Below are 24,795 nucleotides of genomic sequence, written 5' to 3'. Positions count from 1 at the left end.
CGAAGTATCCTACAATAGATTATTGGCTAAAGAAGCTGTGGTATATACATACAATGGAATTTTCCTCAGCCATAGGAAGAGATGAAATACAGCCATTTGTGACAACATGGATGGACCTCGAGATAATCATGCTAAACGAAATAAGCCAGACAGAAAAAGCTGAAAATCACATGATATAACTTATATGTGGGATATAAACCTAAAAGCAACAAATGAGCAAGACAAACAGGGACTCACGGACGTGGACTATACACTAGTGGTTATCAGAGGACTATAGACTAGTGGTTACTAGTGGGGTGGGGGAGAAGGGGGGAGGTAGACGGGATAAAGGGGATCAAATATATGGTAGCTGAAGGAAACTGGACTCTGGGTGGTAATCACACAATAGAATATACAGATGTCAAATGATAATGTACACCTGAAAATTATATAATTGTATTAACCAATGTCACCCCAATAAACTTGTTTAAAATTTTTAAAAAAAGAGAAAAATACATATATATTGTACCTACCTACCTTATAGGTTATGAGGATTAGCTATGACAATGCATGAAATGTAATAGTGTCTGTCACACAAAATATGTTCAAAATATATTAGCTATTATTATTTTATCATGTTTCATGTACATCAAAAATAAATAAATAAAATTCTGTTGTATTTGATTTGCTGGTATTTTATTGAGGATTTGCATTTTATTCATAAGGGATATTGGTCTGTATTTTCTTTTCTAGTGGTGTCTTTATCTGGCTTTGGTATCAAGGTAATACTAGCCTCATAGGATGATTTAGGAATTTTTCCTCCTCTTCTAGTTTTTGGAAGAGTTTGAGAAGGATTAGTGTTAATTCTTTAAATGTTTAGTGGAGTTCATCAGTGAGGCTGTCTGGTCTTAGACTTTTCTTTGTTAGGTTTTTGATTTCCAATTCAATCTCTGCTTATTCTGGATACATTTGGATTTTCTGTTTCTTCTTGAGTCAGTTTTGGTAATGTGTTGTTTCTAGGAATTTTCCATTTCATCTAAGATATCTAATTTATTGGCATACAATTATTCATAATATTCTCTTATAATTTTTATTTCTTTAAGACTGGTGAGATGTCCCCACTTTTATTTCTGATTATAATTATTTCATTTTCAGTCTCTCCCCACTAGTCAACATCCAGGGGCCCTTCTCTTTCCTCTTAATTCTCGCATCGCTTCAAATCCTGATTCCTGTCTTTTAAAAAATTATCATGAAAATTCTCCAAATTTAAATCATATATTTTGGGGATCTGGGATAGAAAATAATTTTATTATTTTAATAGCTATAGAAATGGAAATTTCAGGATACCATGAGACATAATTGTTCCAAAGGGTTCCATCTGCCCTGAATCCAATACCCAAAGCAGTATATGAACAATATGTAGATATGACCACTCTCTCAGCCTCCAGTAATCTAAATCAGTACTGTCTAATAGAAATATAATGTGAGCCACATACATAATTTAAAATTTTTCTAGTAGTCACATTAAGAAAGTAAAAAGAAACAGGTGAAATTAATTTTAATAATGTATTTTATTTAATCCATCATAAAATTGTCATTTTAATATGTAATCATATTCAAAGTTTTTAATGAAACATTTTACTTTTTTTGTACTAAGTCTTTGAAATATGGCGTGTATTTTGTGCTTACAACACACCTCAATTTCAAGTAGCCTCATTTCAAGTAGTCAATAGCCGCATCGCACTAGTGCCTGCTATATTGGGTAGTGCACATACTAAAAGTCCTGATCCATAAGGTGGTGTTAGCCTCTGTTAAATTTTTATTGGCTATATTACATTTTAGCTTATATATTTGGAATATTTTATAATTTAATAAACAAGAGAACGACACACTGGATTTCAAATAAACAAACAAAAAGCCCAGGGGAGAAAACAGAGTAAATTTGTCCAAAACAATGATGTATCAAGAATGTAACTGAAGGAGATCAATGGAATGAATAGTCATAATAGGAGATAATCCAAATACTTTATTTGGGTCTGTGATGTGTTTTGTACTTAAACTTGTACAATATAAATGTGCTTGCTGTTCTGTAAACTCTGGCGTCTGTGCACCAACAATTGAGCCACACCTGGGATGCCTGGCTCAGGAGTTTCTCGTCTTGCTGCCTTTTGAGATCTCAACAAATCCAGGATCACCGCCTAGTTTCCATCCCAGGTGGCAGGACGTCCCAAAGACAAAGCAGCCCCTCTTCAACAGCCTTTGTCTGCTTCTCTTTCTCTTTCTCATTCTTTTCCCTTTCCTTCCTCATTGATTGAATGATCGATTGATTTATCTGTAGGGCAAGGGAGTCTCCTGTTTTTTCCCTCATCACTTCTCTTGGGCTCTACGGACCAAGAATAATCAGAAATGTTTTGCGAATGGGTGATGTCAGTTAAGAACATGAGAGTATAAACATCCTAGGAACCATTCATTCATTCATTCAATTTACAGATCTCTAGTGAAGGCTTATTATTTGCCAGACACTGTACTGGAATCATCTATTTGAGAATAATTTAGGGATGATCCTGAAATATAGCTACCTGGAATGTGCTCATATGCTCCACCTTTATAGCTTTCTATGCAGTCATGCTTTTCTTCCTAGTTCATTATATGTTTCCTCTGCTTTGCCTTCACAGATACTGCATGCTCGTTATGTCTTAGAGGTGCTATTTGAAACCAAGAAAAACCTCAGGAACTTGCCAAATTTCACTCACGTAAAATCTTCTCCCGCCAAAGACATAACAATCTGCGGTAAGTTTCAGAGCAGAGTTGCCAAATTAATATTTTGGAGACTTTTGGTTCCACGTCATTTGCCTAACTTGAAAACTGTGTGAATTGGACTGTGTTAAGGGAAAGGTGTTAATATAGAATTATCTATGATGATAGTACTGTTCCCCATCTTTATTTTTTTTTTACTGTTCCCCATCTTGTCTTTGTTTCACATACCAGCTGGCAGGAATTAATTATGTGAGAAATTAAAAAATCATAGCTTTTTATAAAGGCAGGCAGCATTTTAATACAGAAAACCACCCATGGATAGAATAGGCATTCTTTGCCCTCTGTCTATCTCTCATTATCTTTGTTCCATGTTGCTTTTTCTAGGTGTGCCTCCGCATGCCACTTATGCTGGGAAGAGAAAAGCCCAAGGCCTGGTGCAGAGTAAACTCTTCTCTGCCCTTGGCTGCCATTTTAGATTTTTCCAACTGGTCTCTGCAGCTTTTAGAAGAGTGGGAATGTCCCAGAAATCTGTTCCTTGTTCTTCTAAATAACAAGATTGAGATTTTGTTATCCTATAGGCCAGCCTGGCAGGATATTGCTTCAAGAAACAGTACACATTGAAATTCAACACAGTTGGTGCTCAGCATGCTCGCACCTGTCTGAGAATGGAGTGCGTGGGAGGAACAGCAATTCCCTTAACTTCTAATGAAGCCTTTAGGTTACAAAACAGTGATTGTTATTTTCCAGATCAATTTTTAGCTTATGTTTCTTTTACTCTGGCAGGTAGAAGTGGATTTGACAATCCAATTAAACCATTTCCATTTCTAGCATCTGATAGTGGTGACAGGAACTTGATGGAGTGGTACGTGCTCCATGACATGCCCCAACTCGGGGTTTTTGAAGAGTCTTTAATGGTTATATTCCAATTAATCAGTGCACAACATCTCTGCCTAGCAGGTGATGCATCTCAGCACCAGTGGAGGCCTTTTATTCAAGGCCTCACCAGCTCTTACTTTTCATGAAGGATTTAGGGTCATGAGGCTTAGTAAGCCATGCGTACCCATGAAGCCTATGGAGCCAGGGCTAGATTTGCTATCAGAGTATATATAATAGGCCAAACAGAGAGTGGGATCTGCTCTCACATGTTTCCAATATACCTCCAGTTGCCATTGCAGACTTATATTTAGGTAAAAGGATCTGGAAGAAGACATAAATTAAATAGAGGGCATGGAATTCTAGAATCACGCTGTGTAAGAACCAAAGGGTTCTTAGACCATCTGTCTATTATTTGCTCTTATGGATGAAATTGAGGCCCAAAAGAAAAGTGTATCTCCTTCCATGTCTTTCTTTGTAGTAACTTCCCACCCCCACCCCATCGTGCACTGCTTTGACTGATGTTTCATTTTCTATGATGATACAAAGACTAAGGAATGGATCGATTGGACAGTTCCATTCATTTAAAGATCCCCACATCTTGGGCATTTATCTCCGGGCTTTTTCCACATAGCACCATTGGTAGAGGGAAAAGCCAAGGCTAGCACATTCTCTTAGCATGGCAATTATTATTTTCTGTTTTTAATAGACCCATTGAACTTAGAAAAATTTGGTTATCATATAAAATTTAAAATTGGGGCCATATTTTCAAAAACATCTGTTTAAGACAATATTAGGAAAGAGAGAAATTTTTATAAAACTTTACCATTATTTTAATTTCCAGATGCATTTTTATGTACACATCTAAACATGCTACATGGGTCTCAATATGACTGAAATATAGGAGGTATTTTAATCTACAATTATGTTATAAATGATAATCAATTCTGCACTCATGTTTTTGTTTGCAGTAGAAACATCTTTCTGTGGCTATTTTTTTCATGATACAAGTTTTATCTTTTGCTGTCCAACTAGAAGTTAAAAATATTTTTATAGTCTCAGCTCTTAATATCCTGAAACTAATTCATTTTTTAGCATGCCAGCTGCAACAGTTCTCTCTACCCAAATCTTTGAAAAACAAGTCACCCAGAAGAAAATTAGGAATATAAAAATTAAAAATATTTAACTGATCAGTATAAAGCTCTTCCATTTTTATTTCCTTAGATTTGGAATGAGGCCATATGAAAGCAATGAGATTTAAGTATACACTGGTATTAATATGCTCTTAATATTGTAGTCATTTTATAAATAAGTGTTGGCAATATAGGATTTTAATTTTATTCTCATTATAATTGGAATCTTCTGTTGCATAGATTTGGTTAATTTTGGTTTTGGAATTTTAAACAAATTGAGGAAAAGTATTCCTAAATTAAATTCTATTTGATAATTAAGTTGGGTACAAAGAATAAAAATTCATGATCAGAACTGACGAAATATTTACCTAGAAACAGTTATTGAAATAGGCCTTTTGAATATTTACATATTGTTTCATTAGTTGGCTGAGTTTTATAAAGCCATGCTTCCATTTTTATTTTCTATAGCTGTCTCATCAAAAGGATGTCTCATCAAAACTATCTACTCACAATTTTTAAGTTTTAGATGCTACTACTGGAACATATTCTTTAAAACATGGCTTTACAAAGCTATCCATTTAGAAATTAAATGTATTTATCAAGCACCTGCTATGTACCAGGTACTATGGGAGGCACTTGGGGGTTTAATACCAAGATAGATATTATTGCTGTTCTCCTAGAGATTACAGTGTAGGCAGTACAGAATAATAGCTAAGAGCTTCAGTTTTGAAGAGAGATAAAGTTGGGTTTGAATTCCAAGCTCTGCTACTTGGCGGCTGGGTAACTGTATATAGATAAGTTATTTAACTACTCTGAGGCTCATTTGTAAAATGAAAATGATTAAAATAATACCCATCTCATAGAGTGCCTGTGAAGATTGAATGGTATAATTCATGTAAACTCTTAGTGCAGGAAGCTAAGCACTGCATAAATGGCAGGAGTGGATAGATAATTTCAGTATCAGATGCTGTCCCCTATAGGAAAGCGGACAAAGTTCCTATAAAGCGCTATGGAAACAAATTGTTGAATTAATATCATCACAGGGTGAAAACCCAATGCCCTGAGAATGCTTGAAATATATCAGCAGTATTTCAGTTTTAAAACTCTGCAACGAAATGGGTATTTTCTTGTTTCCTACTGAATAGTGAATTTTCATTTGCATTCCAGGTGATTTGCATGGGAAACTGGATGATCTCTTTTTGATCTTCTATAAGGTAAATGATTACTTTGCTATATATTTGCATATTTGTTGAGGGAGAGCAGTCCTAGGGCAGATAACAATATTAGTTTTATTAGGGATATATACAAATACAGATGTAATGTAACAGTTTTTATCCAAGAAGCTGAAAGATTTGTAGAGGGATACTTTTTTTTGTTTTTTTTACACATATTTCATAAAAGAATTTTAAGAATTTAATTTATGTCTTCGTTCAATATCATTGTTATCTATATATCCATTAGGATTTGTAGCTGATTGTATTTAAGGTCTTTATTACATAGTAAATGTCTAGATGGCACAGGATGTTTTATTTTATTTTTATTTTGTTCAAAAGTGAGCATGTCACATACCAGTCTTCTCTTCCAGTGCACACTAATTAGGCACGAAAGGAGTTTCCCCATAGTAAGTTCCAAATTGCCCTCTTCTCTCCCCGATTCACTGTCTCTGGGCTTAGTTGCTCTTCCAGTGCTGTGACTCTTCTTCGTTTGTTAGGTTTTGGTTGTGGGGGCCCGCACAGAGAGGGCACAGAGCAGCTTGGCCTGCATGGAGTTTCTCTTTGATTGGAGTCATTTCTCTCTCGGAACCAGCAGACGTCAACTGAGTGTTTGCTTCTGGGATGACTGCATGTAGAAAATTGGTCCTGAGGTGAATCCTGCCTTCACAATGGTCCCCTTTATCTTCTTGATTAATGTGTCATCCCCACAACTAGCATGTTGAATAATTGAGCACAGCATAGGTGTCTCAGATGGGCTGAAAGAAAATATGTCTGATATTAAGATGGCCAATCAATTCTACTCTTTGGAGACTGTGAGAGTTTGAGGAAGCCACATAACTCCATAAACTTTATTTTTTTTGGCTGCAATATTCTTGAGCTTCCATCCCATAAGAAGTTGTCTTGTGAATAAAATAATAAATATCCAAAAACATTTTTTAAAATACTAAATTGTAATAGAAATGCAAGATTTCCATATAATTCATTCAGAAGGGAAGCTTGGAAGGGAGTGAAGCAAGCCAAACCAAGAGTGAATGGAGCTGGCACTTAGGAGGAGATTCAATTAAGACTATAGGTGATCTAAATAGAGATCTAGAGCAGGGGTCCCAAAATCCTGGGCCATGGACCTGGAACGAACGGTACCAGTCCGTGGCCTGTCAGGAACCGGGCCGCACAGCAGGAGGTGAGTGACCGGCAAGCGAGCGAAGCTTCATCTGTGTTTGCAGCTGCTCCCCAGTGCTGGCATCACCACCTCAGCTCCACCCCAGATCATCAGGCATTAGGTTCCCATAGGAGCACCGGTCCCTGGTGCCATAAATGTTGGGGACCGCTGATGTAGAGCATGATAGCCAGAAAGTAGGAAATAGGAAGCAATTCTAGAGATCAGACCCAGAAGCCAAGCTGGGAAGGGAAGGAAGAAAGGCCAGGATGGGCCAGTCAAATGGGAGGTTTGACAGATTGCCATGCTCTCTGAGGTCAGGGAGCAGGCTGGCTGGGACGAGGGCCTTAGGGAGCAGGGTGGGTGGGAAGTAGCAAGGGGAGTAGTCCTAGAGGATGAGTGGGTCCAAGGTGGGGTCCAGAATGTGGGTGGCTGAAGTGAGTGAAAGAGAAGAATGGACATGAAGAGGTCAAGCACATGGAAAGCAGGTGTGTTAAATGAATTGGCCACAGCACTGAGAGATGGAGAGCAAGTGTAGTCAGAGGTCATGGGCCTGGAAGGAGGAGAGGATTTTACCTGAGGCTGGCAAAATGTTGGCGTTTTAGTGGCTCTGAGGAGCAAGTGGACACTCCCCCACTCCTGCCCCTGAGGTGTCCGTACTGTGGAGGAATGGGTTCTTTCCTTCCAGAGGGATGCGGGAGTCAGAGGTCCAGCAGCATCTCTCAGGGAGGCCCAGATTTCCAGAGAGAAGTCCTTCTGGATGAGTTGAAGGCAGAAAAAGAGTTTGTTTGTCATGGAATGAGGATTCTACTGGCCAAACTGGAAAACTATGGGAGAGGTGAAAGAATGGACTGGTGGGAGGATGCCAAGGAGTTGCAGTTTGGGGAATGGGATTTGTGTAATGCTGCATAGTGCCATGTAAGTGTTCAGAAGTCCAGTCCTGCTAGTGTTGGCAATTACAGTCTGAGGAAGCAGGAGGGTCAGATGTATGTGGGGAATAACCACAATAGAAAATCTGGTAATCATTTCTCTAGAGGTTTTGGGAAATACATAAAAGGGGAAATAGTTGAGTAAATTAAATGGGAAAAGTGACTTTTGAGGTATTTTTAAAAATTTCTGGAGAGGTAGTTGAAGATATTAAGGTGTGACCAGGGAAAAGATTCTGGAGTAGACAGGTGAGGAAAGAGAGAATCCCAACATGTTTCTTTAATTCCATTGGTAAAACTATATGGAACATAAAAACTGGAAGGTGCTAATGTAAAGATTGAACAGGAGGAGGTGGGTGGTAAGGAGTACTATAAAAAGAACTAAAGGTAAAATATAGCATTTACATGAAAGCAAGAAATATTTTGAGAGTTAACCAATGATAGTGTGCAGGAAGTGGAGATTGAGAGCCCAATGATGAAAGAGTGGGTACTATTATTTGGGGTGGATTTGGGTAGATGGAGGTGAGAGGGTTATTTGGAAAGCAGAAGCTTTCTGGAGCCATGAATTGAATTTTAGCAGGCTTGAGTGAGAAGCAAGTAAAATGTGTCTTGGACGTGGAATAAATCATATGTGCCAGAATCTTGAAATTGCCTGGTTTAAAAGGAGAAACAGGGAAGAGCCCTTGACAACAGCAAGGTCCCCCTTTGAGAAACTGAAAAGGTGATGTAGCTAATGGTGTCTGGGAAGGGAGAATGACCCCGTGTGTTTGCGATGATGGCGAGTCACTTAGCTTATGGGCAATGAGCGTCCTAAGCTAGAAGCTGGAAAAGAAAAGGGCAGGGTACAGAGATATCTCGGGAAGCTATGCTGTTTGATGATCTCTAATTTGCAAAACTCAATGTTTTGCCTTTTTGTGTCTCATTTTTTTATGTGAAGTTTAAATGAAGATTGATGATAGATCAATGTTAGATCGTAGAGTGCAGCATATAGTGCAGCCTAAAACCATGAATACAAACCCTTCTGGAAGCCATGATTTTACATGAGTACAAATGACAGTGATACCTCACCTATTCAGAGGTCAAACTCCTGTCTACCATCTTCATTTAACACACCTACTGAAACCTAGAATTAAGTAACAAGGGTTTCTGAGCTCTTGAAATCGTTGTCACGAATCCAATGAACTTTACCCATGGGACAGTTCCTAGGCCTTTACTCAAAGACCAGTGAATGTATATCAGGAAAACTTTATCTGACACATGTTTCCTACAAATTTGCCAGTCTGACTACCCTCCCCTACCCCACCCAATCAGCAGATTAGAGAGTGGGAGGGGAAAGGCAGAAGCGAGATACAGTGACAGCAGTGAAAAGTAAAAGCAATTCCGGACAGCAAGAGGACATCTAGAGCCCTAAAAATGACATAAGAAGGGAAGTGGTAATTTTCAGTGACCTAGGGCGATGTGTGTCAGAAACAGCGTTCTGTACTTGTCACAAGGGCCTGAGGGCATGCTTAGATTGATGTGCCTGTGTGGTCAAGAGCGTTTCAAATTCTACAGTGTACACATCTCTGTTAAGAAGTAAAGAGAACAAATGACACATTTTCACAACTCCCAGCCAAAATGGTTAAAGTAATTTTAAAACATAGTTTAGCTCTTAAAGGAGTAAGCTTCAGTGATCTGGAAAATTCATTTCGGCAATGCTTACAGTATGAGTGAATATCATTATTGGGCCTTAGGTATACGAAGATGAGAGAATATGAATAAAAAAGAAAGATGAGTTGAGAGAAGAGTGATGGGTCAGGAAAGTAGATGAGGAGGAAAGGAAGAACACCTTAGAAATGAAGAGAGAGGTGCTGAGTGGCGGATGTCTCTTCGTGGTATCAGATACAAAGATTGCCTGCGCAGGGATTACAACAGGTGCTGATATGATCCAAGCAATCACTCGATTGCTAGGAAATGGAAGAGTTCTGCGATGGTGGCAGGTTCTCACTGCCATATTCAATGCATCAACAAGGTGCTGAATCTGTTACCTATGATGCCCTGCGTGTGGCGCTCTCCTCCACTTCATTCAGAGGAGCACACGGGATTGAGCCACCTCAGTGTAAGCCATGGGCTCTCTGTCTTCTGTTTAGAAGCAGCTAGTGACCATGCTTTAACTTATCCTTATTTAATTTACTATTTATTTATTATTTAATTTATTAAAATTTTCAACTTACCTTTATTTATTACCATTTAATTTATTAAAATTATTTGTATTTTATTCAAGTTCTGATTGAACTTGAATCACATCACAAGGAATAGTTTGGAAAACTACATCCTATTGGAAATTTTTGGAGCTATACGTGACCAAAGCTTATATTATACTCTGACTGATTCTTCTCTGTGAACTCAAAAGAGAAACTAGGAAAACCTTATGCTTTGAATCAAGCAAAATTGTAATTCATCTTTCAACTGGTATTTTCCTAGACAATTTCTTCCTTGTCTATTATTTTATATGGTACAGGATGAGCAGGCTGTAGAGCTGGGGCTGGCCCTAAGCCAATTAAGGGCATAGCCTGAGAGGAAGAGTTATAATGTAAGATCTCAGAGGTGCCTCTCCATATTATTCTTTTTTCCTCCAAGTGGTAGGTTTGGTTCAAGACTTCTATTGTTATAACTGATCAAATGCACAAGTGAATCTGTGCACTAATTTATTCATTCAATAAACTTTTATCTGGTCTGTACAGTGTTCGGGGTACTATATAAAAACTATGGGAAGACACAAAGATGAATATGAAGTTCATTCATTTCACATATATTTATTAAACACCTGTTATGCATGAAGTACTCTGCTAAGGAGTGGCCAAAAAGTATGACTAGGATGCAGTTTTGGGCTCCAAAGGCATCACATATTAGTGGGGAAGGTCAACTAATAAAAAACAAGACAGTTCAAGATGGGATGTATTATGATTGAGATAAGCATGAGGCTCCAAGGGAGCACATTGGAGGGACACCTAACCTCATGGGAGACTTCCTGGAGGAGGTGACACTTAAGACAATCTCTTTAAAGAATTTTAGTAATTTAGTAAGAGCCTAAATCATGAAGGAAAGTTTTAGAGGATCAGAAAAGATTTTATTCTTACATACTTTTTGTGATACACTGTAAAAAATAGTGGGATTTGTACTAATGATTGTTTTTGATTGTTTTGAGATTTTGGATTCTTTATTATTTACTTGTCCTTAAAAATTGTATCATTTAGCACCTTAATACTTAAGCTAGACATTTTCAGATCACCATCTTATCTGTGTTTGAGAAGAATTCTTTCCTCTGAATGACCCTGCTAACCATGACAGACTTGTGCTAAAAGGGCGTCTCAACTTTATATGGCTTCAGATATCATCAAATGAAGCAATTTACATAGCATTAGTTAGGTCGTATTTTTAGATTTTATTTCCTGAAAAGGTTAATTTTAATCAGCCACTTTTACTTACTTAGAGTGACTGATTTGAAATACTTCATTTAGAGCCTTAGCCTTGTTAAAATTATAAGACATTTTTCCTCGTTGAATACAAAGCTTGAAATTTTCGGATCAAGTATTGGCAAATTATTTTGTTACATTCATGCTGTGAATGGAGACTTTCTGAAGCTGAAAAAGATATGCACATGGACAGAGAGAAGCTAATTAACTTTTAACCCTGTGGGTGTCATACCGATGCTGTCCATCGGAAGCCATGCCATCTTGTTTTCCTTTTCTCTCTTCCTACGATCCTCCGCCCCTCATGCCTGTGTTTTTCCAGTTGAGAAGGTAATTAAATATTTTCTTTTTTCTCTGTCACTGATATGCTTCACATAGCCACAGTAGTCAATTCTTTTCCTCTCAAGATTAAGGCAGTATCTTGCAATCAGAAGAACGGACTTCTAAAATAGGATTCTCAAAAGAAATAAAAATTAAAATAACATGAAGTTGAGATCCAGAGGTTATTGTTTGATGTGCCTTGAGAAAATGTCCAAAAAAAATGGGATATCTTCTAGATGTCTGTTGTAAAATGCTTCAGTAGGAAATAGGTGAGACTATAGAGAAATGTCTAATTTTTTTCTCTATTCGAGTTAATTCATTGCAGTCTGCTGTTTTTTCCCCTGCAGGTCATCTGAATCCTGTTCAGAATTGTAGTTACCCTGGGTTTTCTGTATTTGTCAACTTCATTTCCATGTCATAGATGATTTGTTGTGTATCAGCTGCAGAATAAGCCAGAGAGTTAGGTTTCCTGGAACTGAGTGAAGGATGGGGTATATCAGCAAGTTTTGCTTCTTTGAAGAAAACCCAGAGAAATCTTAGTAACCAGAAGCATAAATATCCTAGAGACTTATGTCCCACTAGACTTAGCTTCTCATCTTCTGATCTGTTTTCTAGTTCCCTTATTATTCTAAGACTAAAATGTATTTGACTCAAACTATATAAAGTAATATGACTAATTCTGAACCAACAGGACAAATCTTATACATCCAAATGAGTCACACCTTCTTTGAAGTGGTTGAATTAAGAGGCTCAACATATACAGACATTCAGTATATATTTAGGACTCTTTTCAGAATCACTTCCAGAGACTGTGACATATTCTTTTGAATGAGCTTCATTATCACAAATCTTAATCTTTTGATAGCGTGCGTGACTTTTTGAAAAGGTTAAAACTTATTGGGTGTCAAGCATGCTGTATAAGGTGGATGGCCTACCTGCCCATTATTATTTTTGGCTTAAAAGTAGGTTTGACTAAATAAATTTATTATTCTTTGCTCATAGTAGTGGTAAAATAGCTACAAATAAAGTTTGGTTTAACTGGAGATGAGAAGTTCTCATACAGGAAAATTTGTTGTCACAGTTGAAAACGCGTTTACCATCCAAATATAATAAATATAATTTTAGACTCTTGAATGCTTTTCTCAAATTCTGATGTTAATTTTGTGCTGTTTTCATAAAATGAACTTGAGAGATGTCCATCTTTTTCTGTAGTCAGGAGTTTAAATCTCTGGTTCTCAAACTCAGCTATACATTGTAATCACCCAAGATATTGGGAGAAAACAAATACTGATACCTGAGTCCCATTCCCAGAGATTCTGATGGACACCTGGGTACTTTTTAAAGCTCCCCAAGTGAATTTAATGTGCAACTGAGGATGGAATCATTAGTTTAAATAACATTAAAACTATTTAGTTTTGAAAACTGAGATAGAGCTCTGCTATAAAGCCACATAGAGCCAAATGTATTATTCAAATTTTGTTTCTTTTCAATCAGTTTTGGTAGTTTCTAATTTTCAAGGAAACTCTTCATTCTTCTAGAGTGTTGAAGTACATTGTCATAGATATTGATATTATATAATCTACACATACATGTATATATATAATTCTCTATATCTTTGTCTTTTTTCTGATCTTTAATCTTACATATTTTTTTCATTCTCTTTTTTCACTTATCCTCAGTCAGGCTCATGATGCTTTTATCAATTTTATCACTTTTATTGGTTCTTTCAAAGAATCACCCTCTAGATTTATATATCTTTTTATTTTGCTTTCTGTTTCATTAATTTCAGCTTTTACCTTTATTCGATTTATTGTCCTTTTTTAATTTCTTAAACTGAATACTGTCTTTCATGCACATCTTCTTTAATAATGAAGGTATTTAAATTACACATCTCTAATTTTAGTTTTAACTGAGCCTTCTATTGAACTTGTAATATTGCTTTTAATTTCCTCTTTGATCCAATGCTTATTGACTATAATTTTTAATTTCCAAAGATCTTAATTCAAGGAGCTAGAATTTCTCAATTCATATTTTTATTTTTTTCAAATTTTATTGGATTATGATACAATAATGTGTCCTATGAAATATTTCTTATTTGAATTTGTTAAGGATTTCTTTTTATGAAGTACATGATTGATTCTCATAAAGGGTCCATGGACAAATGAAAAATTAATTATATTTTCTATCTGTAGGATGCAAAGTTCTTCATATATCTATTAAATTAAGCTCATTGGTTATATGTTAAATTTTTTTCATATATTTATTTTCTATTATATCTGTCTAATTATATGTATTATATATTGCTGTACACCAAATTACCTCAATGCTTAGTGGCTTAAAACTACAAACATTTAGTATCTCACAGTTTCTGAGGATCAGAAATTTGAGTGCAGCTTAGCTAGGTAGTTCTGGCATAAGGTCTCTCATGAGGGGCAGTCAAACTCCTGGCCAGGGCTGCAGTCATTTGAAAAGTTGACTGGGGCTGGAGGACCCATTTTCAAGGTTGCTAACTCACATGGCTGTAGGCACATTTCAGTTCTTTGCTGGCTATTGGCAGAACAGCCACATGGGCCTCTCCACAGGGTGCCTGAGTATTCTCATGACATAGCAGCTGGCTTTCCCCAGAGTGTTGATCCAAGAGAAAGAGCAGGCAGAAAGTGATAGTGTCTTTTATGACTTAGTCTCCGAAGTTGCACACTATCGCTTCTGCTTTTTTCCTTATTCGTTAGAAGCAAATCACTAAGTACATCCCATATTCAAGGGGTAGCAAATTAAGCTTCATCTTTTAAAGGGAGTGTCAAAGAATTTGTGTACATTATTTTAAACCAATAATTCAATCTGAATATTTCACTATGCTTGTACTTTTAAACGTTTTTTCTTGCATTTATAGTATATAAATATATGAAGCAAAAACTTGTTCTTTTGTTTATTGAATACAAGTTCATGAATTGTATCTTCTTCATAAAGTGCTTTTTATTATGATGTAATATTGGTTTGTGATCTCATTTAGCACTTTTAATCTTAAATTCTGCTTTGTCTAATATTAATATTCAAATTTTTGCTTTCTCTTTGTTGCATTTACCTTGTTTTTAACTTCCCTTTATCTATTTTTTCATGTATTTCTTACAAACTATATGTATACCTGAGTTTGTGTTTCAGCGCAATCTGATAATCTTGGTATTTTAAAGGGAGGATTTAATGTGTTCACATTTATTATAATAACAGCCTTTTTGAAAATTTTTTTTCTGTTCCATTTTGTCTAATATTTATTTCTCTTTGTTCCATTCTTTTCTTTTTCTTTGTGCTGTTTTAGTGAAGTTTTCTTTTTTATTGTTTTCATTGGCATTTTTGCTGTACTTTTTCATTCACTAATGGTTATCTACTCATTCCTGACATTTTAAATACATAATGTGTGTATTTCTCAAATAGCTATAACTTTATTCCTCCACCATTACCCTATCTCTCCTCCAGTAAGATGAATGTATTTATTTTTACAGTTTCTCATGTTATGTCCCACATTCAAATGAGATTTGTAGAGAATTTTACTTTTCTCCTTTCACCTCTCCTGCAAATCCTAGCTATTGCTCATGCCATATTTTTAGTTCTTGATGGTTATTAGGTTTTCCTTAATAGTATGTCTTTTCTATTTCTAGAATTCTTGTTTAATACTTAAATGCAAGTCCCACATTATCACTATTGATTTATATTTAATTATAAGTTGCAAAGTTCATTGTTCACATTCATATTCTTTCCTCTTGGTCTTTCCCTGCTTGAGGTCTTTTTATTGTTACTGCTTTTATTTGCTTAGAATATTTCCTTGAGTGTTTTCCTCTATGGGGCATGTGGGTGCTATATTCTCTGAATGCAAGCTACTTGAATGCGAGGACTTTGTATAGTTCACTTCAGTATTTCTAGCACCTAAAATTGTCTCTAGTACATAAAAAGCAATCAATACATGTTCATTTTTTTGTGGCATTAGATCGCTACACCCTGAAGAACATTTATGTTAGTGGTGGTATTTGATACTTTACACGTAAATACTTTCTATCACCCTGAGAACTTAGTGACGTCTTGGTCAGTATAGAATTCTTAGTTCATAGTCCTTTTCTTTTTTTTCTTCTTTTTTTTTTCCAGTATATGTGCTGCCGAAATGAGCACTCTTTTCTCGCTTTAATTTGTAGATTTTTTTCCCATCAGTACATGCTTTAATTTGTAGATTTCATTCCACCATCTTCTACCTCTTATTACTGCAGATGAGAAATCTGATACCAGGGCGATATCTTTTTTCCTGTAATTTGTTCTTTCTGTCTGGTAGCTTCTAAGACTTTTACTAGGTAATAGGAATTGTGCATAGGAGTCGTGAGCCCTTTCAAACTTCAGGCTGAAGTCTCTTTTTAACCATAGAAAATCCCCTCTCTTGTTTATATAATTATTGCCTCTTCTCCATCTGTTCCTTTTTCCTGATTCTGAATGCTTATTATTGGCATATTAGTTCTCTTGGCTCTGAATTCTAATCTCTTACTCATTCCTCATGATTTCCATCATTTTGCTTTTTGCTCTGTATGAGAGATTTTTCATCTGCTTGCTCTTTCAGGTCAATAATGTATTTTCCAACCATTCTTTTTTTTTTTTTTTTTTACATAGCTGTAATTTATTAATATTTTAAATTCGAATAGCACATTTTTAAATGTCAAGAATTATTAATGTTTTGTTCTTTATTTTATGATCCTCTTGTTATTTTTAAAATGAGGTCTTCTGTCTCCTCCAGCAGTCCTATCTTATTAGGGGACAGGACTTTAACTGATATGTTTGGCCAGCCTCTTTCTGGTTACTAGATCTCCTTAAGTATTAGGTTATTTCCATTTTCTAGTTTTCTGCTTAGGCTAGGTTAAGCCTCTCAATAGTTGGAGGTGCAACGGTTTCTACTTCTGCATGAAGACTATGAGAGGAAGTCTCTATATTCCTAGGTGTCCCTAAATGCAAGTGATAGTGTTCTTTTAGTTTCAGAGATATGGAAGAAGTTCCCCTATGCTTTTTTCTAGTAAGATCTAGCTCCCTCTCCCCCAACCCAGACCACAAACTTGCTCTGAGGCAGTGTCTTCCCTTTATCAAGGGATTCACAGATCCCCTCAGGCCTAGTTCTTCCATGTTCTCACCCCAGGGCTCTGTGCTGCTCCTCCTCTAGCCTTCTTCAGGTGTGGACTTCCCACAGAGCCTATAGCCTCCAACACTCCTCAGACTCCTCCAGCTTACTCATCCCAGACAGCTGAAAGCTAGGGGAAGGAAGAGTATCAGAGTTACAGAATCCTTCCCTTTTTCTTTAAGTTTTGATGAGCAATAGCCAACATTTTTGCAATTGGCTCATGCTATCTAAGCCCCATGTAAATAAAGTTACATGAATTAATGTATAAGAAAATATAAAGTAATGGGATCTTAGAAATAACATGGAGGTCATAAACCAATGAATCTCTTAATTTGTGTGGTACTTTATGGTTGGTTTTCTTGCAATTTTATCCACACAGTCTCATTTGAGTTCCCAAGTAGCCCTGTGTGGTAAGTATGGAAGTTATCATCCTCATTTTACAGATCAGAAAACTAACAGCTCATAAAGATTAAATAACTTACCTACAGACACATGGGTAATAGTGGAGCTGGACTAGAGAATAAGTCTTCTTATCTCTGGCCCAGAACACTATGTCACTGTTTGCTTGTTTGTTTCCAATTGCCTTCAGAACATGTTACATTGCATAATGACTTCTGGAATCTCTAAGTTATATGTCCTAACCTGAATTATATTTCAACTATTTCTATTGTATCGATATGAACAATTTAAATGTATATAAATACTAGGAAGGTGAGTATAAAGGAATAAGACTTTTTTATGTAGTTTGAAATCTAACAAAAGAGGAATTTGAAAATAGTTTGAAAATGATTATTATAACTATAATATGTATATTATTTCTTAAAGGTAACTGTTTTGAAAGAGGGCATACATTTGGATATACGAGTGCTTAAAATTTTCTCTTTGTAATATATTTTTTAAACATTTGAATTTATTTCACTATGCAGTAGAGATGCACTCAGCCATTTCTCTATCGGGCATGATATATGGTATGCCTGGTAGGCACGACATGTTTATTTTGTCTTAGAGTTTAGTACTACAGAAGTAAATGAATTAATAGCTGTTATAAAGACCAGACCTTTGTCCTGATCCCAGTTCTTTTTTTCATGCTAACACTGTGTTTAAAAGTATTATGTCATACTCAGAAGTGATAATCAAAATATTTAACAACTAATATGGCCTGGTCAGTAAGCGGCGAGAACACACATGGGCTATCAATACCTGGTGTAATTATATCAGTGTGTACTGGTGGTATATCAGCCCTCCTCTCAGTTACATGGTGTCTTACACTTTCCTGGGTACTTTCATATTCATTCTCTCACTTGATCTGGGGAGAGGGATATAGTGTCCTCCCCTTTTTGCAAATCGAGGGACTCATAGCCCAGAGAAGTTAAACATAGAGCCCCTTAGAATGAAGGACTTTTGTCTCTTAGTTCAGTGTTCTTCTTTGGGTAGAAGTTTCCCTCTTTTCAAGGGAGAAGGAAGAAAAGAGAGTAGGCATTTTTGATAAGACTCATAGCAGCTTCTTTCAGAGCAAACTCATAGTAGGTGGTAGGTAGAATGACCAATCCCCATCCCCCCAGAATCTTCCTGTCCCAAGCTAATTTGTCACGTACAAGTCCCTTATAGGAGGTACCTGCCCTTGAAGAGTGAAACTGACTAAAGCAACTGAGCAGATTTTTCCCAATGGAAGTATTAACTCAGATTCTTTCTCCATGTTCATAGCGACATTAAATACAAAACCTTACTTGAAAAGTATATTCCTTAAAAAAAAAAAAAAAGAAAGAAAAGTACATTCTTTTAACTGCTTGTTTTCCCTCCTTCCTTCCTTCCACAGAATGGTCTCCCCTCAGAAACCAACGCATATATCTTTAATGGTGATTTCGTAGATCGAGGGAAAAATTCCATAGAGATCCTAATGATCCTGTTTGTGAGTTATCTTATCTACCCCAATAGCCTGCATTTGAACAGAGGGAACCATGAAGACTTTTTGATGAATATGAGGTAACTTGGGCCTTTAGATTTCCTCTTTTGTTTCCCATTCTGGAAAATGCTGCCATGTTTAGTTCCTAGCAGAGAGTTACAAGTGCATGTAAAGAAGTAAGGATGAAGGGACTCTCAAGGAAGATCTCAATTCTTACCTCTAGTTACAACCCTTTATCTTCTACCAAGTGAATATACATTGTTCTAAAGTCCCCTTCCTATCTTTTCTTCCACTTTTGTTCTTCCTTCTCCCTTCTATTATGTTCTTTTTCTTCTTCCTATGCCCGCCCTTTACAGTCTAAATTGTGTGCTGGGTAGATTTGTTAGGCCAGGTTTGGAGGTGTGGTAAGTTCTATAAGCAGGCTATTGCTACTCTTTTGGCTTGTCTCAGATGTTGTTTCAGAAACTAGTACTGTGTTTTTCACTGATTTGTATATTTTTTATGACATGGTAATTGCTTCTGGCATAGTTGTTCATAAACATATTTGAGAACAGCTGTAAGGTAGCATTTCAACTATCTGACTCATTGGAGATTTGAGGAATAAAGACTGGTTAAATGGTTTACCAATTTTTACTGAAAGGCACAGTAGGTGAAAAATGTTCCCCTTTCCCTTTATTTTCCTTCTTCCTCTTCTTCCTTAATCCCCTCTCCTCCTCCTCCTTCCTTTCTTTTTCTTGTTTTGTTTCTTGTTTTATGAAATACAGGAACCAGTTTGTTCTAGGGCAGTAGAAGGCATTGCATGTTTCGTGCTTTTGGTCTTGGGCTTTTGGGTGCTTTGATCAAAGCTCGGTAACTGATTCGTTTTGGTTTTGTTTTTTTTTTTTGACAATTTTGGCACTTGGCCAGAATACAGAGTTTCAGTTTTAGTTCTTAGTTGTAGAAGCAAATGCTAAGACTATGAGGAAAAAATCCCAAGACTATTATCAGAGACTTGTTATATATAATGTAGCTTAATACTTTTATTTGGACATGCCATTTATCCTTTCATTTATTCAGTTAGCCAGTCATGTTTATTTAGTGCCTACAATGGTTAATGAAAGAGATATGGCCCCTGCCCTCATGGAGTTTACATTTAGCAGGCAAGATACACATTGAGCAGGTTTTTCAAGTGGGATGAGTTTGTAAAGTAAGGGATCCAGCCTGTATGAAGGGTGACAGAAGGTTCCTCATAAAAGTATGGCATTAGCCTGACACCTGAAAGGTGAATTAGGCAATCAAAAGAAGACCATGGTAAGTTTAATAGTAAAAGACTGGTTAATGATTACAATGTATCATAAAACTTTCAGAAGGAAAGGAGAATGTTTTATGGACTATTTGTTGTTTTTATTTTTTTTTCTGTGTGGCAGTTTTTTAAGTTATTAGTTTTTAAAACCAGTACTTTTAATGGAAATAAGTTGACCACAAATCTATCACAGAATTTTTAGACCCCATTAAAACAAAGTTTAATGAGAAAAAAAAAGAGAGAGAGAGAAGGCCATGGTCTTTTGCAGTGAGGGGACAACTTATGCAGAGCTTAAGACAAGACTTTTTAAACTTGAAAGAAGTTCAGGAATGCAGGAGATTAGACTAAGGGACAGGATGGTGTCCGATAGGGCTGGAGACATAAGAAATGGTTCGATTGTGCAAAGGAATTCAGACTTTCTTCCAGACAACAGAAAATCATTGAGAAATATAAAATTTGTATTTTAAAATGCAGCAGGAAGAGTAATTTGGAGAGGGACAAGAGTAGATATGAGAGGCTAATTAAGAGGTAGTTGGAGAGATAGATGACGGATTCTCAGATGAGGGTGGTGGGGACAGATGCAAAGAAGTAGATAAGATTTAAGGGAAGTTTAGGCAATGATAATTTAAGGCTTCGTAGCATGGTATGGGGGACTTGAAAGAGGAGAGAATCAAGGATGACCTTTAGGTTCTTGGCTTGAGTTTGGGAGTACACAGCATCATTCGTGGATATTGGCAACATAAGAGGAGAATGTTGGGATAAGAGAGAATAATGAGTTCAATTTGGGATAAGCTGATTTGAGGTGCTGTTAAGTAGACAGTGGATATATGTGGCTAGAGCTCAGAAATGAAGTGTGGCCTGGAGCAGTCCTGTATTATTGGTACATTGATAGTAATTAAAGCCCTGGGCAAGGATGAGGTTGCCAAGGGAGAAAGTGAAGGGAGAAGAGGATCTGGGACAGAATATGAAGGAACTCCAACATTTAAGGCTAGGTAGAGGAGAACTTGCGAAGGAGATTCACAACAGCCAGGAAGGTAGGAGGAAAACCAAGAGAGTTTATTGTCACGGAATCCAAGAGAAGAGTTTTCCAGTAGGACTCTGTAGTCAGCTGTATTTAGTATTTCAGCAAGGGCAAGAAAGATGAAGACTGCAAGGTGTCCATCGGATTTAACAACATGGACACCTTCAGTGAGTGCAGGACTGAATTTATCTCAAAAAACATAATGTTACACTGTAGAAGCCTGGCATGACATGATTCGCATGGAAACCTACAGTGAGTAGTGAGTACATGGTGTTCCAACTTCACCACATTGGGTATTAAAGGTATATACTATTATGCTAAGGCAAGAAAAAGTAATTGAAAAAATTTTCATCATTAAATTTCCCTCAGCGACTGCTATTTGGGCTTTAAAATTCCTACACTTTCTATTAAAACCTTCAATACCATTACATGAACTATATCAGAGAGAATATAAAAAGCTAATATAAAAATCTTCTAGGCATTTCTTTGTCTTTGTTCAGTCTTTTCTCCTCCCCCTATCATTTATTTACTATAAAATATAGGAGGTCTGAGAAATTCTATCTAAATGAAAAGCATTCCCCCACACAACTTCTTCTAGCTGCCACAGCACACTTCTCTGAATACACAGAAGCATCTACACAAGCTATGCTTACCACATATTTTTTAAGTTGTCTTGTAATGATTATTTCATGAGAATGTATCTTCTTCCCACATCTATCCTACAAGCTCCTTGAGGGTAGGGACAAAGTCATTGACTGCTTTCCTTCCTTCCCAGCATGCCTAGCAAAGACTTGGGAAAGTAATAGTTAGCTCTAACTGAAGTCTAGTTTCTTGAATTGTTGGCATTTGTGATAGTGAGATGTGAAAGCCTCCCATTTTTGCATGACTCATGTAAGCAGGCGTTATCAACATTTAATTAAGTAGTTTAAATCCCATTATTTTTTCAGGTATGGCTTCACAAAAGAAATCTTGCATAAATATAAGGTAAGACTCATGTGCTTTTTTTTTTTTGTATTCTCTTTGTTGTCTATACATAGAAGTAAAAAAAGAGCCTTCAGGAAAGGTGATGGGTGAACTAGTCAGAATCCATACCAGTAAAATAAAAGCACAGCAGGAAGCCCTGGCCATGGTAGAGTCTTAATTTTCTTTCTGGACTAAAGCAAGCTTTTTCATTGTGACTTTTGTGTAAATTTCAGCATAGGTACAAACATATTCCATTGTTTTAAAGGTACCTGAGATTTGTTTTACTCAGGTATGCAGACACAGAAATGGCTGTCATAAATGAAGAGATTTTTATTCACAGTTACCTAGAAACAGGAAGCACAGCACACAAAATTGGGGGCCTCATGGTGAAGTACCAGGGTTGGTCAGAAGGTAGAGGGAATGAAGGGAAAATGTGAGCAAGAGCTTTTATTGTGGTTTCTTTGGGAGAGAATGGGGGAGGCAGTTTAAACAGGTTTGAATAATTTCAGCCCCATAAAGGAGGTGGTTAAGGATGTGGGCTCTGGATTGGTTAACATATGAAAAGCAAATCATTTACTATATCTAGAAATTAGCTAGCCCTGGGAGGGGCAGTCTCTCCTCTAGGGTCATCAAGTCTCCAAGATGTCAAAGTATCAAAAATACAGAATAAAAAGACATGATTAATGAATGCTAGTGAGTTAATGACTCCATGCTGCCTTCCTTTGGGTGGCATGAAAACTGTTTTGCGTTTTGTCCGTACATTGGGACTAGTCAATAAACTTGAACTTATCAGAAAAATGAAACTTACTCAAGCTCTTATTTACAGCTACATGGAAAAAAAATCTTACAACTCTTGGAAGAACTCTATGCCTGGCTCCCAATCGGTGCAATTGTTGACAATGAAGTCCTGGTCATACATGGTGGGATATCGGAATCCACAGACTTGAATTTACTTTACAATATAAAAAGAAACAAAGTAAGAAAAATATTTACATGAATCCTGTCTCAGAGATTTATAAGGGGATATATACCTCCTCTTTTCATTTATTATTTTGTATTCATTTGTGTTTTAGTGGTTGTTGTAACTCTGAAAAGATTAGTACAAATTTTAAGAAAATCTATGATTGTGTGATAACTAAATGGATAATTTCTATATATCGGAAAAAAATTTTAATTCATGATAAAAGTGGAAAAATAAGGAAATATTGGCATTTCATATAGTTTCTAGAAGTAAAAAATCTTGATTTTTAAAAATTAAAATCTCTAATTAATGTTGTGGTAAAATATACATGACATACATTTACCCCTTTAACTATTTTTAAGTGTACAGTTTAGTGGCGTTAAGTACATTTACATTGTTGTGTAACCATTACCAGTATCACCACCATCTATCTCCAAAACTTTTAATCATCTCAAACTGAAACTCTATGCCCATTGAACACTAACTCCCCATTCCCCCTGCCCCAAGCCCCTGGCAACCACCATTTACTTTCTGTCTCTATGAAGTTGACTACCGTAGGTGCCTTATATAAGTGGAATCATACAACACTTTGTTTCTGAATTGACATGATTTCCCTTATACTCCAAATCCAAATGGCTCAGGGTAATTTTATTTGAAATCTTTTAAATCTAAGTAATCATTAAATATAACAAAAGCAGAACAAGGATGTGTATAAAACCTCTGAGGCTTGTGTTGTGTGGAGTCTGTAAAGCTCCTATACTTTGTGAAAGGCTCCTTTGGCTGGGCCTTGCGGGGTGACTGCTGTTGTCTTCCTGCCATATTGGAGCCCAGCCACGCCCCTAGACCAAGGGTGTATGGGGTGCCACACAGGCATGAGAAGCAGCTCTGGAGCTGGATGATCATAGATGGTCCTAGTGAGAAACCCGAACACTTACCCCTCTGGGCTGATAATCAACTTCCAACCAATCTAGGCGTGTGGGGTCTGGAGCTGGAATTTAATTTGATATAGACAGAAATATGCCCCCTATTCACCTTGAGTTTTTAGGGCTCATATCTTTATATACATATGATCATATTGTTGCTAACTTCTTCTCATCCTTTTAATTTCAGCTTAAATACACCCTCTCCTCTGCAAAGTCTTCCATGACATGCAGACTACATCAAGTCCCCTTCTTTACGCTCTTAAGCCCCTTGTACGTATTCTTCATAACAGTTACCAAGATTAAATAAGGAACTGTGGTACTGTTTGTTTGCTCTCCTCCCCTCCTTCTCTAGTTCACTGATATAACCCCAGCACCTATGATGTAGTAAGTACTTAATCAACTTTTGTTGAATATCTCGTAAGAGGTGTAAAACCAAAGCAGGGCAAACCTAAGACAAAACTGGATAAAAACTTTTTTACAACCCTTTTCCTGATTCTGTGGGTGATTTTACATAGCTTTCTCCCCAGCCTCACCCAGTGAGGACCATACTTCCTGGTTTTCACCTGTTATCTTGGTGTAATTGTTAGTAGCACCTCCCTTTACTTTCAGAAAGTATCCCACTTGCAATAAATTTTAAGGCCACTCTAACTTTAAGGCATCTTTCTCATGATATCAGCAAACAGTCAAGACGTTTTGATCAACATGAAATAGTCACTGTTAACATAATGAGTGGATATGATTCTAGCCAAGAGCAAGGGAACACGACGTTTTTGTCAGTAATACTGGCA

At 36.6% G+C, this 24,795-nt stretch overlaps 1 protein-coding gene across 9 annotated transcripts in view; it reads left to right on the top strand.

The window, feature by feature from the left end:
• Positions 1-24,795, top strand: part of PPEF1 (protein phosphatase with EF-hand domain 1) — a 106,707-nt gene that overhangs the window by 58,194 nt on the left and 23,718 nt on the right. For all 9 annotated transcript variants that reach the window (XM_025046634.1, XM_025046632.1, XM_025046633.1 and 6 more), the window contains 5 exons: positions 2,655-2,769; positions 5,910-5,956; positions 18,771-18,937; positions 22,108-22,144; positions 22,950-23,099. In XM_025046634.1, coding sequence (XP_024902402.1) covers positions 2,655-2,769; positions 5,910-5,956; positions 18,771-18,937; positions 22,108-22,144; positions 22,950-23,099 — 516 coding nt within the window. The remainder of the gene's footprint in view (positions 1-2,654; positions 2,770-5,909; positions 5,957-18,770; positions 18,938-22,107; positions 22,145-22,949; positions 23,100-24,795) is intronic.

The sequence above is a fragment of the Pteropus alecto genome, unplaced genomic scaffold, assembly GCF_000325575.1.
Source record: "Pteropus alecto unplaced genomic scaffold, ASM32557v1 scaffold23, whole genome shotgun sequence".
NCBI lineage: Eukaryota > Metazoa > Chordata > Mammalia > Chiroptera > Pteropodidae > Pteropus > Pteropus alecto.
Note: the sequence above shows the minus strand (reverse complement) of the source record. Positions and strands in the feature narration are given on the sequence as shown.